At 38.6% G+C, this 12,561-nt stretch overlaps 1 protein-coding gene and 1 long non-coding RNA gene across 2 annotated transcripts in view; one reads left to right on the forward strand and one right to left on the reverse strand.

Annotated features, from left to right (window-relative positions):
* The window catches only part of hpcal1 (hippocalcin-like 1), a 53,750-nt gene that overhangs the window by 19,307 nt on the left and 21,882 nt on the right, over nucleotides 1–12,561 (reverse strand). The window contains exon 3 of the mRNA XM_062034682.1: nucleotides 5,210–5,680. Within this exon, the coding sequence (XP_061890666.1) occupies nucleotides 5,210–5,587 (378 nt within the window). The 5' untranslated portion in view covers nucleotides 5,588–5,680. The remainder of the gene's footprint in view (nucleotides 1–5,209; nucleotides 5,681–12,561) is intronic.
* Nucleotides 1–12,561, forward strand: part of LOC133640955 (uncharacterized) — a 50,023-nt gene that overhangs the window by 15,333 nt on the left and 22,129 nt on the right. The window lies entirely within an intron of this gene.

The raw sequence follows: 12,561 nt of genomic DNA on the forward strand, positions 1-12,561 counted from the left end.
AAAACAGAATACAATGATTTGCAAATCCTTTTCAACTTATATTCAATTGAATCGACTGCAAAAACAAGATATTTCATGTTCGAACAGAGAAATAATTTTTTTTTGGCAAATCATTACCTTAGAATTTAATGGCAGCAACACATTGCAAACAAGTTGGCACAGGGACATTTTTACCACTGTGTTACATGGCCTTTCCTTTTAACAACACTCAGTAAACGTTTGGGAACTGAGGAGACACATTTTTGAAGCTTTTCAGGTGGAATTCTTTCCCATTCTTGCTTGATGTACAGCTTAAGTTGTTCAACAGTCCGGGGGTCTCCGTTGTGGTATTTTAGGCTTCATAATGCGCCACACATTTTCAATGGGAGACAGGTCTGGACTACAGGCAGGCCAGTCTAGTACCCGCACTTTTTTACTATGAAGCCATGCTGTTGTAACATGTGGCTTGGCATTGTCTTGCTGAAATAAGCAGGGGCGTCCATTATAACGTTGCTTGGATGGCAACATATGTTGCTCCAAAACCTGTATGTACCTTTCAGCATTAATGGTGCCTTCACAGATGTGTAAGTTACCCATGCCTTGGGCACTAATACACCCCCATACCATCACAGAGGCTGGCTTTTCAACTTTGCGCCTATAACAGTCCGGATGGTTCTTTTCCTCTTTGGTCACAATTTCCAAAAATAATTTGAAATGTGGACTCGTCAGACCACAGAACACTTTTCCACTTTGCTTCAGTCCATCTTAGATGAGCTCGGGGCCCAGCGAAGCCGGCGGCGTTTCTGGGTGTTGTTGATAAATGGCTTTCACTTTGCATAGTACAGTTTTAACTTGCACTTAGAGATGTCGCGACCAACTGTAGTTACTGACAGTGGTTTTCTGAAGTGTTCCTAAGCCCTTGTAATGATATCCTTTACACACTGATGTCGCTTTTTGATGCAGTACCGCCTAAAGCAGGGGTCCCCAAACTTTTTGACTCGGGGGCCGCATTGGGTTAAAAAAAATTTGGCCGGGGGCCAGGCTCTATATATATATGTGTATATGTATATGTATATATATATGTATATATATATGTATATATATATATATATATATGTATGTATGTATGTATGTATGTATGTATGTATGTATGTATGTATGTATGTATGTATGTATGTATGTATGTATGTATGTATGTATGTATGTATGTATGTATGTATGTATGTATATATATGTGTGTGTATATATATGTATTTTGTCTTTATAATCCGTATAAAAATAAAACTTCCTGTGGGCCGGATTTTGGATGCTGGGGGGCCGGATCCGGCCCGCGGGCCGTAGTTTGGTGACCCCTGGCCTAAAGGATCGAAGGTCCGTAATATCATCGCTTACGTGCAGTGATTTCTCCAGATTCTCTGAACCTTTTGATGATATTACGGATTGTAGATGGTGAACTCCCTAAATTCCTTGCATTAGCTCTGTAATGGCAATATATATATATATATATATATATATATATATATATATATATATATATATATATATATATATATATATATATATATATATATATATATATATATATATATATACATATATATATTGCCAGTCACAATTAATTTGAGCTTAGCTGGGAAAAGAAGTATATATACTTATTATGTCATCCATTTATCTAATATTATGAACCGTAACAGGCGTATTTAATAATCATGCTAATATGAAAAATAAAAGGCATCTGGTGCTATCAGAACGGGCGGAAGCGGAAATTGACATCACACACCACCTGGAGCACCTGTCAGTCAAAGCGTTTTGCTACGGAGCCACTTCATGGAAGGAATCCTCATTTTTGACCGTTTTTGTGGACCTACAATTGGCCTGTGGAGAACCTGGGACTAACAGAGACTCTTACCAGGAGGACTTTGAGTTGGATGTGCGGTACCGTGAGTAGCTGCGTCTTCCAAATATTTAATCGCTTGCCCGTACGTGCATGCCGCTATGTACATGTCACATACGTAACTTTGGGGACTTTGGGGAAATATATGTGCTGTATTAACTTTGTGAACTTGGTGAACGGCACTTTGGGCTGTGGGAGTGAGTGTGTTGTGCAGGTGTTTGATTTGTATTGGCGGGTTCTATGGACGGGAGGGGGGTGATGTTTGTTATGCGGGATTAATCTGTGGCATATTGAATATAAGCTTGATCGTGTTATGGCTAATAGTTATATATGTCTTGTGTTTATTTATTGTTTTAGTCGTTCCCAGCTGAATATCAGGTCCCACCCGTGACTCCTTAACTTGGGTGCGTTTGTTACAGCTCGTTGAGAAATGTTGTTCTTAAACTGTTGGACAATTTGCGCACGCATTTGTTGACAAAGTGGTGACCCTCGCCCCATCCTCGTTTGTGAATGACTGAGCATTTCATGGAAGCTGCTTCTATACCCAATCATGGCACCCACCTGTTCCCAATTAGCCTGTTCACCTGTGGGATGTTCCAAATTGTCTATACAGAATTTTGCACGCCTTTTTGTGATTGCCTGAATTTGCGGCAGCTTTTTCAAAGAGTTGCGGCAAAAGTTGGGAGGTTGTGAGGCTTTTTTTTTTAACTAAACTGTGATTTTATGAATTTGTTAACAATGTTTTAGGTTTTCCTTGAAACCTTAACCTAAAAAACCACAGGATTGCAACAAAAAATGGAAAACAAATACTGTATTGATGCTTTATTCATTTTATAGACTTAAAAGTAGAGATGTCCGATAATATCGGCCTGCCGATATTTTCGGCCGATAAATGCTTTAAAATGTAATATGGGAAATTATCGGTATCGTTTTTTTTTATTATCTGTATCGTTTTTTTTATTTTTATTAAATCAACATAAAAAACACAAGATACACTTACAATTAGCGCACCAACCCAAAAAAGCTCCCTCCCCCATTTACACTCATTCACACTCATTCACACAAAAGGGTTGTTTCTTTCTGTTATTAATATTCTGGTTCCTACATTATATATCAATATATATCAATCCAGTCTGCAAGGGATACAGTCCGTAAGCACACATGATTGTGCGTGCTGCTGGTCCACTAATAGTACTAACCTTTAACAGTTAATTTTGCTCATTTTCATTAATTACTAGTTTCTATGTAACTGTTTTTACATTATTTTACTTTCTTTTTTATTCAAGAAAATGTTTTTAGTTTATTTATCTTATTTTATTTAATACATTTTTTAAAAAAGGACCTTATCTTCACCATACCTGGTTGTCCAAATTAGGCATAATAATGTGTTAATTCCACGACTGCATATATCGGTATCGGTTGATTTTGGTATCGGTAATTAAGAGTTGGACAATATCGGAATATTGGATATCGGCAAAAAAGCCATTATCGGACATCCCTACTTAAAAGTAAACACTAGATAACAGTAAAAGCACATACTCAGAGCTCATTGTCTAATCACTGTATTGTTTTAATTCATTAGAAATAATGAGTTTGGATTTTGCAAGTTTTTTTTTTTGATTGCCTGAATTTGCATCATCTTTTTTAGAGAGTTGCAGCGAAACTTGCGAGGTTTTGAGATGTTTTTAAATCGGGATTTTATGAATTTCTTACAATTTTTTACGTTTTTTTGTAACCTTAACCTTAAAAAGCACATAATTACAAAAAAAATACTGTGTTCATGTTTTTACTCATTTTAAGACTTAAAATAGACACTCTATTTTGTGTCTAATTGCTGTACAGTTTTAATTAATTATAACTACCGTATTTTTCAGAGTATAAGTCGCTCCGGAGTATAAGTCGCACCGGCCGAAAATGCATAATGAAGAAGGAAAAAAACATATATAAGTCGCACTGGAGTATAATTTACTCATACATTTTTTGGGGAAATTTATTTGATAAAACCCAACACCAAGAATAGACATTTGAAAGGCAATTTAAAATAAATAAAGAATAGTGAACAACAGGCTGAATAAGTGTACGTTTATATGAGGCATAAATAACCAACTGAGAACGTGCCTGGTATGTTAACGTAACATATTATGGTCAGAGTCATTCAAATAACTATATCATATAGAACATGCTATACGTTTACCAAACAATCTGTCACTCCTAATCGGTAAATCTCATGAAATCTTATACGTCTAGTCCAGTGGTCAGGAACGTTTTTTGCTGAGAGAGCCATGAAAGCCAAATATTTTAAAATGTATTTCCATGAGAGCCATATAATATTTTTTTAACACTGAATCAAACTAAATGCGTGCATTTTTTAAGTAAGACCAACATTTTTACAGAATAATAAGTCTCTTATTCTTTTTAATAACATTGTTATTCTGAAGGTAACCAATAATAAATAAAATACTTCTTACCGTTAATGCGACTTCTGGTGCTGCATGGTGTTGCTGATGGCTTTGTAGTCGTTATTTTTAACACTGTGATTACCAGCGGAATTATTCACTACTTATCGTGTTAAGCAATGTCAGCTAAGATTTATCTGAGAGCCAGATGCAGTCATCAAAAGAGCCACATCTGGCTCTAGAGCCATAGGTTCCCTACCCCTGGTCGAGTCTCTTACGTGAATGAGCTAAATAATATTATTTGATATTACCGCTCCAAGGTTTCTCATAGTCATTCACATTGACGTCCCACTGGGGTGAGTTTTCCTTGCCCGTATGTGGGCTCTGTACCGAGGATGTCGTTGTGGCTTGTACAGCCCTTTGAGACACTTGTGATTTAGGGCTATATAAATAAACATTGATTGATTGATTGATATTTTACGGTAATGTGTTAATAATTTCACACATAAGAAACTCCTGAGTATAAGTCGCACCCCCGGCCAAACTATGAAAAAAACTGCGACTTATAGTCCAAAAAATACGGTAATGAGTTTGGATTTTGCAAGGCTGAATTTACGTTTTCCAGAGAGGATTGGTGAGGTTTTAAGTGTTTGATGAGCATTCCTCAACTTTCTCAGTTTATTTGCCACTTGTGCCAGCTTTTTTGAAACATGTTGCAGGCATCAAATTCCAAATGAGCTAATAATTGCAAAAAATAATGTTTTCCCGTTCGAACGTTAAATATCTTGTCTTTGCAGTCTATTCAATTGAATATAGGTTGAAAAGGATTTGCAAATCATCGTATTCTGTTTTTATTTACCATTTACACAACGTGCCAACTTCACTGGTTTTGGGTTTTGTAGTAGTACCTGTGGGGAAAAAAGGCTTATCTGATCCTCACCTGGACTATCTCCAGCATCTCAGCCCGGCTGATGTAGCCGTTCCCGTCGAGATCGTACATGCTGAAGGCCCAGCGCAGTTTCTGCTCCAGCCCGCCCCGAGACGTCACACTCAGCGCGATGATGAACTCCCTGAAGTCGATGGTGGCGTCGCCGTTGGTGTCGAACGTGCGGAAGACGTGCTCTGCAAACTTGGAGGCGTCTCCGTAGGGGAAGAAGTTGGCGTAGATCTTCTTGAACTCCTCCACGGTCAGGTGGCCCGTGGGGCAGTCCTTGAGGAAGCCGCGGTACCACTCCTGCAGCTCGTGGTCGGTGAACTCCGTGTTCTCCCTCAAATCGTTGAGGACCTCGGGTCGTAGCTTACTGTTCTGTTTTCCCATGATGCAGTTGGGCCGGTGTTTCTTCAATGTCCCCGCGAGATCTCCACACTCCCACTGCTATTGTTTCAGACGACCACTCTGCTTCCTTCTCTCCTGCAGGGGGCCGACAACGCTCATTAATATCCTTGATGGAAAATAATGAATGATTCATGGCTGCAACAAACTCAAAGGTAGCAGTGTTGCCATTTCGTGATTCGGAAGATTGATAGTTTGATTCTCAGTTACCGTTAGGCAGGAATTATACTGGACTCTAGTGCAGTGTTTTTCAACCTTTTTTGAGCCAAGGCACATTTTTTTCATTGAAAAAATGCGGAGGCACACCACCAGCAGAAATCATTAAAAACTGAAACTCAGCAGCCGATATTGACAATAAAAAGTTGTTTTTGGATATGACTTTAAAGCATAACAAAGCATGCATCACTATAGCTCTTGTCTCAAAGTAGGTGTACTGTCACCACCTGTCACATCACACCCTGACTTATTTTGACCTTTTTGCTGTTTTCCTGTGTGTAGTGTTTTAGTTCTTATCTTGTGCTCCTATTTTGGTGGCTTTTCTGTGCTTTTTGTATTTTCCTGTAGCAGTTTCATGTCTTCCGTGACCGCTATTCCCCACACCTGCTATGTTTTACCAATCAAGAATATTTCAGTTGTTTTTATCCTTCTTTGTGTGGACATTGTTGATTGTCATGTCATTTTCGGATGTACTTTGTGGACGCTGTCTTTGCTCCACAGTAAGTCTTTGCTGTCGTCCAGCATTCTATTTTTGTTTACTTTGTAGCCAGTTCAGTTTTAGTTTCGTTCTGCATAGCCTTCCTTAAAGGCCTACTGAAACCCACTACTACCGACCACGCAGTCTGATAGTTTATATATCAATGATGAAATCTTAACATTGCAACACATGCCAATACGGCCAGGTTAACTTATAAAGTGCAATTTTAAATTTCCCGCTAAACTTCCGGTTGAAAAACGTCTATGTATGATGACGTATGCGCGTGACGTCACTAGTTAAACGGAAGTATTGGTACACCATTGAATCCAATACAAAAAAGCTCTGTTTTCATCTCAAAATTCCACAGTATTCTGGACATCTGTGTTGGTGAATCTTTTGCAATTTGTTTAATGAACAATGAAGACTGCAAAGAAGAAAGTTGTAGGTGGGATAGGTGTATTAGCGGCTGGCTGTAGCAACACAACCAGGAGGAATTTGACTTGGATAGCAGACGCGCTAGCCGACGCTAGCCGCCGACCGCACGGATGATCGGGTGAAGTCCTTCGTCCTTCCGTCGATCGCTGGAACGCAGGTGAGCATGGGTGTTGATGAGCAGATGAGGGCTGGCTGGCGTAGGTGGATAGCTAATATTTTTATCATAGCTCTGTGAGGTCCCGTTGCTAAGTTAGCTTCAATGGCGTCGTTAGCAACAGGATTTTTAAGCTTCGCAAAGCTGGAAATTATTAACCGTGTATTTACATGTCCACGGTTTAATAGTATTGTTGATTTTCTGTCTATCCTTCCAGTCAGTGGTTTATTTATTTTGTTTCTATCTGCATTTGAGCCCGATGCTATCACGTTAGCTCAGTAGCTAAAGAGCTTCACCGGTGTATTGTCGTGGAGATAAAAGTCACTGTGAATGTCCATTTCGCGCTCTAGACTCTCATTTTCAAGAGGATATAGTATCCGAGGTGGTTTAAAATACAAATCCGTGATACACAATAGAAAAAGGAGAAAGTGTGGAATCCAATGAGCCCTTGTACCTAAGTTACGGTCAGAGCGAAAAAATATACGTCCTGCACTGCATTCTAGTCCTTCACTCTCACGTTGCTCATCCACAAATCTTTCATCCTCGCTCAAATTAATGGGGTAATCGTCCCTTTCTCGGTCCGAATCTCTCTCGCTGCTGGTGTAAACAATAGGGAAATGTGAGCAGCCCTCTAGCCTGTGACGTCACGCTACTTCCGGTAGGGGCAAGGCTTTTTTTATCAGCGACCAAAAGTTGCGAACTTTATCGTCGTTGTTGTCTACTAAATCCTTTCAGCAAAAATATGGCAATATCACGAAATGATCAAGTATGACACATAGAATGGATCTGCTATCCCCGTTTAAATGAAAACAATTCATTTCAGTAGGCCTTTAAGCTTCAATGCCCTTTCTTAGGGGCACTTACCTTTTGTTTATTTTTGGTTTAAGCATTAGACACCTTTTTACCTACATACTGCCTCCCGCTGTTTCCGACATCTACGAAGCAATTAGCTACCTGCTGCCACCTACTGATATGGAAGAGTATTACACGGTTACTCTGCCGAGCTCTAGACAGCACCGACCAATCGACAACCACACATAATTTGCAGACTATAATTACTGGTATGCAAAAAATATTTTTAACCCAAATAGGTGAAATTAGATAATCTCCCAGGGCACACCAGACTGTATCTCACGGCAACCTAGTGTGCCGCTGCACAGTGGTTGAAAAACACTGCTCTAGTGAGAGTATCGTACATTTTGACACGAACATCAAACTAACTCGGACATTTTAAAAATCCAATCATGAAAAAGTGCAAAAACTTCCCAAAAGCCAAGCAGTGTGTTTTTATTTATTTTAATATCTATTTATTTTATTTATATTTTTTGATTCATTTAAAATTATTCTTATTATTGTTAAGTCTTAACATGTCCAAGTGACTCCCTTTCATTGATAAATCATGACAAGGCAATACTGTCCTACTCCAGTCCTGTATGTGGCAGTCAAGCACATTACAATGAGTGCAAACCACACCACCTGCTGGGTCCCCATTTTTACTCAAATAAGTGTTCCACGCTTTAGTAGATGCCATGCCTCAATAAATCACCTCACCTCAAATAAATGCTTAGATGTCGAGGCCATCGTTACCAAATGAACACAGTTAAAATTAGTTATAGGGATGATGTTTGATAAGAAATTATAGAGTTTGAGCCTATTATCGAATCCTCTTATCGAACCGATTCCTTATCGATTCTCTTATCGAGTCCAGATAGGTTGTTGTATATGGAAAAAAACACACAATATTTGGTTTAACAAAAGCTCACATTTATTATATAAGAAAACAATTTCATCTAATAAATAAATAAATATTGACTGTTACCCCCCCTAAAAAAATAAAATAAAATAAATAAATATTGACTGTTGTTACCCAAAGTATATTAAGTGGGATTTTTTCAGAAAAACAAATATATACAGTAACACTAAAACAACCTGTCTCTGTGATCACTACAGGTGTATAAATAATAATATAGTGTTAAATAAAATCAGTCCCTTGGGCACAAAACTGAAAATAATACAGCTTTCCAAAAAGTGCAATTCTGCTGCTATTTGACATAATTGTTTGTTATGATGCTTTGACATTTTTGCACTTTATTTCTTTATTGAAAGAAAATTCTATGAAGAGAAAAGTTCTTTGCAAATGTGGATACAATGCTAAAAAAATGAAAAGTTAAAGCAAAAAAAAGAAATACACTTTGAGTTAACATTATTTCCTTATATGGGGAAAGATGTTATGAGCTAGGGAATATAACAACTACACTACCCAGCATGCAACGGGAGTGACGAGCATGCGCGGTAGCCCCGAAAAGTGTTGTTGCATATCGTCACCCGGCAGCTAAGAATGAGCACGCTGTGAAAGTAAACGTCAAGAACTCAGCCAACACGCCTCGTCTGCATTATTTATAATTAGACAGACAACACATATACAGTGTAATTTTGTTTTGTTTACAAGGAAAGAAAAACAAAAGTTAAAAAAGGGAGATGTCATATATGTATGTGCTGCGGTTGCTTTAAGAACATTGCGACAGCTGCCATAAAGGAGGTGCGTTGCTAGCCTGGTTGCTATGTTTCCGGTTGGTCGTAAAAGTGTTCTTCATGTGTTTGTACCCTGCTCAAATCTCTCAGTAAAGTTATTCATTGGATTATACCTTTTGTTTTGAACTTCATTACACCTTGGAGCGCTTTTTCCCGTCCATTTTTTTCCTGCTTTCGCTATCTGCGCCTAATGACTGAGCTACGTGACGTGGTTTCTTGTGATGTCTCACGGGGCATTTCAATCAATCAATCAATCAATGTTTATTTATATAGCCCTAAATCACAAGTGTCTCAAAGGGCTGTACAAGCCACAACGACATCCTCGGTACAGAGCCCACCTACGGGCAAGGAAAAACTCACCCCAGTGGGACGTCGGTGAATGACTATGAGAAACCTTGGAGAGGACCGCATATGTGGGTAACCCCCCCCCCCCCCCCCCTCTAGGGGAGACCGAAAGCAATGGATGTCGAGTGGGTCTGACATAACATTGTGAAAGTCCAGTCCACAGTCTGGTCGGGACGGGATTCATTCCCAGGGATTCGAATAAAGAACCAACTCTTTTTCTTTACTATAGTGGTCTCGATAACGGGTACCGGTTCTCAAAAAGGGATTTGAGTCCGAGGACTCTGTTCTTTTCTTATCGAACAACCGAGAAAAACGGTTTCAAGTATCATCCCTAATTAGTTATTGTGATATAAATTATAACAATAATAATATGCATTATGTTTCAGGTGTATTTATTTTTTTGTTACATTATTATATTATTATGAGGTGGCGACTTGTCCAGGGTGTACCCCGCCTTCCACCCGAATGCAGCTGAGATAGGCTCCAGCACCCCCCGCCACCCCGAAAGGGACAGGCGGTAGAAAATGGATGGATGGATGGATGGATTATATTGTTACATTATTCTTATACAAGCATTTGTAGAAATATAAGCCTCCTTCCAAATGAAGGCCTTACATTTCAATAAATACCCAGTGCTCTCAGCAATTGGGCATACAGTCAATCCTTGTTTATCGCTGTTAATTTGTTCTGGACATGACCGGGATAAATTAACTTTCACAAAGTAGGAACACATTGGCATTATACATTCTATGGTTTTCAAAACATTACCTTTTAAATGGCTCTCTAGTTATGTTTATAACCGTGAGCTATATGTGTATGTCAATGGTTGTTCTTCATCCGAACGTAAGATGTCATGTGGAGTTCCTCAGGGGTCTATGCTTGGACCCCTATTATTTCTCATTTACATAAATGACCTGGCTGATGTACCTTCATCCTTTACACCGATTCTGTTTGCTGATTGTCATGATCCGTGGTCCGGATCATGTTTTGTTAGTTTTGGACTCCATAGTTCCTGTTTTTGTGCACCCTTGTTTGTTTTAGTTACCATGGTTATGTATTATTTCCACCTGTCTCTGATTAGTGTTCGCCCGCTCACCTGCTGCCCGAGCACTAATCTGAGGCATTATTTAAGCCTGCCTTTGCCGGTCAAGCGGCCTGGCGTCATTGTTTGCTTCACGCAACCTACTAGTAAGTCTTGTTTGTTTCATGCCACAGTTTTGTGAGTGTTCCATGCCATAGTCTATGCTAAGTATTTGCTTTAGCTCCAAGTGCGGTCAGCACGTTGTGCCTTCGCCTTGTGTTCCGTTTTGTTGTACTACTTTGATTTTTGATGATTAAATCATGTTCTTACCTGCACGCTTTGTACGGAATGGTCCGTCTGCATTTTGGGAGAACGAACCCCGCAGTAAGCTGCGAAAACCCCGACGTGACACGAATTTGATCCTAACTCACAAGAAATTTGAAAACCTCATTAGGGAAGCTAATTCTGGTATAGCCGTGCTATCTTAAAGGTTTCTTGTTAAAAGGCTATCACCTTAATAAACTAAACTAAACTAAATGAAAAAAAATCAAACTTTCTTGTGTTTGCAAGCAAAAACTAAACATACTGTAAACAGAGCGCTAAGATTTCCATTGGAGGAATCGAAATTAGTCAAGTTTCCTACCAAATTTCTAGGTATTCTAGTGGATGAAAAATTGTCATGGAAAGAACACAAAGGTTCAGTAACCAACAAAGTGTCAAAATCTCTTGGTATCATCAGAAGAATCAGGGGTTTGGTTCATCAGGCACTCCTCTTAACTCTTTATTACAGTTTAATTTATCCATATCTTATCTATTGGAATATTGTCTGGGCTAGTACATATCCATCAAATGTATACAAATTACTCATTATGCAAAATAAATGTGTAAGAATAGCTACCTCCTCTAACTATTTGGCTCCATCTGCTCCTCTGTTTAGGAAACTAAATGTACTATCTATTTATGATATCAACACTGTTCAGTCTTCTTCTTTTATCTATAAATGTACTTACCTCCTTAATACGCTTCCAACACCTTTCAAAGATTATTTTAAGACCAATTCGCAAGTTCATGATCATAACACCAGACAAACTGATAATCTCCGTCCAATCTTTGGCCGTATCACTCTTAGCCAGTTTTCCATTAAACACAGAGGTTCTTTACTCTGGAATAGTCACCTATGTGTTGCAAACTCCTCATCTTCACTCAGTAACTTTAAACATAGATTAAGGGCCAGCCTGATTAATCAACATTCTCCTTTTGTTCCTACCTTTATAACCTACCTAGATCACCACACACACACACACACGCACACATTCTTGTATTTACCTTCTTGAGACCTCTGAAAAAAGTAGGGCCACCCTTTCTAGATGTATAAAGATTAATAATTAATCATATATACATACTATGCAAATATAAAAAAGGTAAGCTTTAAGTTAATGTTTTTATTTTTTGTTTGTAATTGGTTTTTAATCTTCATTATTTATTTCAAGTTATTACAGTATGTATATACATATTTATTTTTTTAAATACATTTTGGCCAAAGGGAGCGCATTTCAATTTCTTACACACACTTGTTATTTCATATGGTGACCAGAGGGGGAGCACTTTTAAAACCGACACACAGTCAATTTGAAAACTCCCTACTCTTTGGGACCACCCTAATTTTGATAGATTTCACCACCAGGGGTGAAAATGAGACATTCTCTATTACCGTATTTTTCGGAGGATAAGTCGCTCCGGAGTATAAGTCCAACCGGCCGAAAATGCATAATAAAGAA

Source organism: Entelurus aequoreus, linkage group LG23 (assembly GCF_033978785.1).
Source record: "Entelurus aequoreus isolate RoL-2023_Sb linkage group LG23, RoL_Eaeq_v1.1, whole genome shotgun sequence".
Lineage (NCBI taxonomy): Eukaryota > Metazoa > Chordata > Actinopteri > Syngnathiformes > Syngnathidae > Entelurus > Entelurus aequoreus.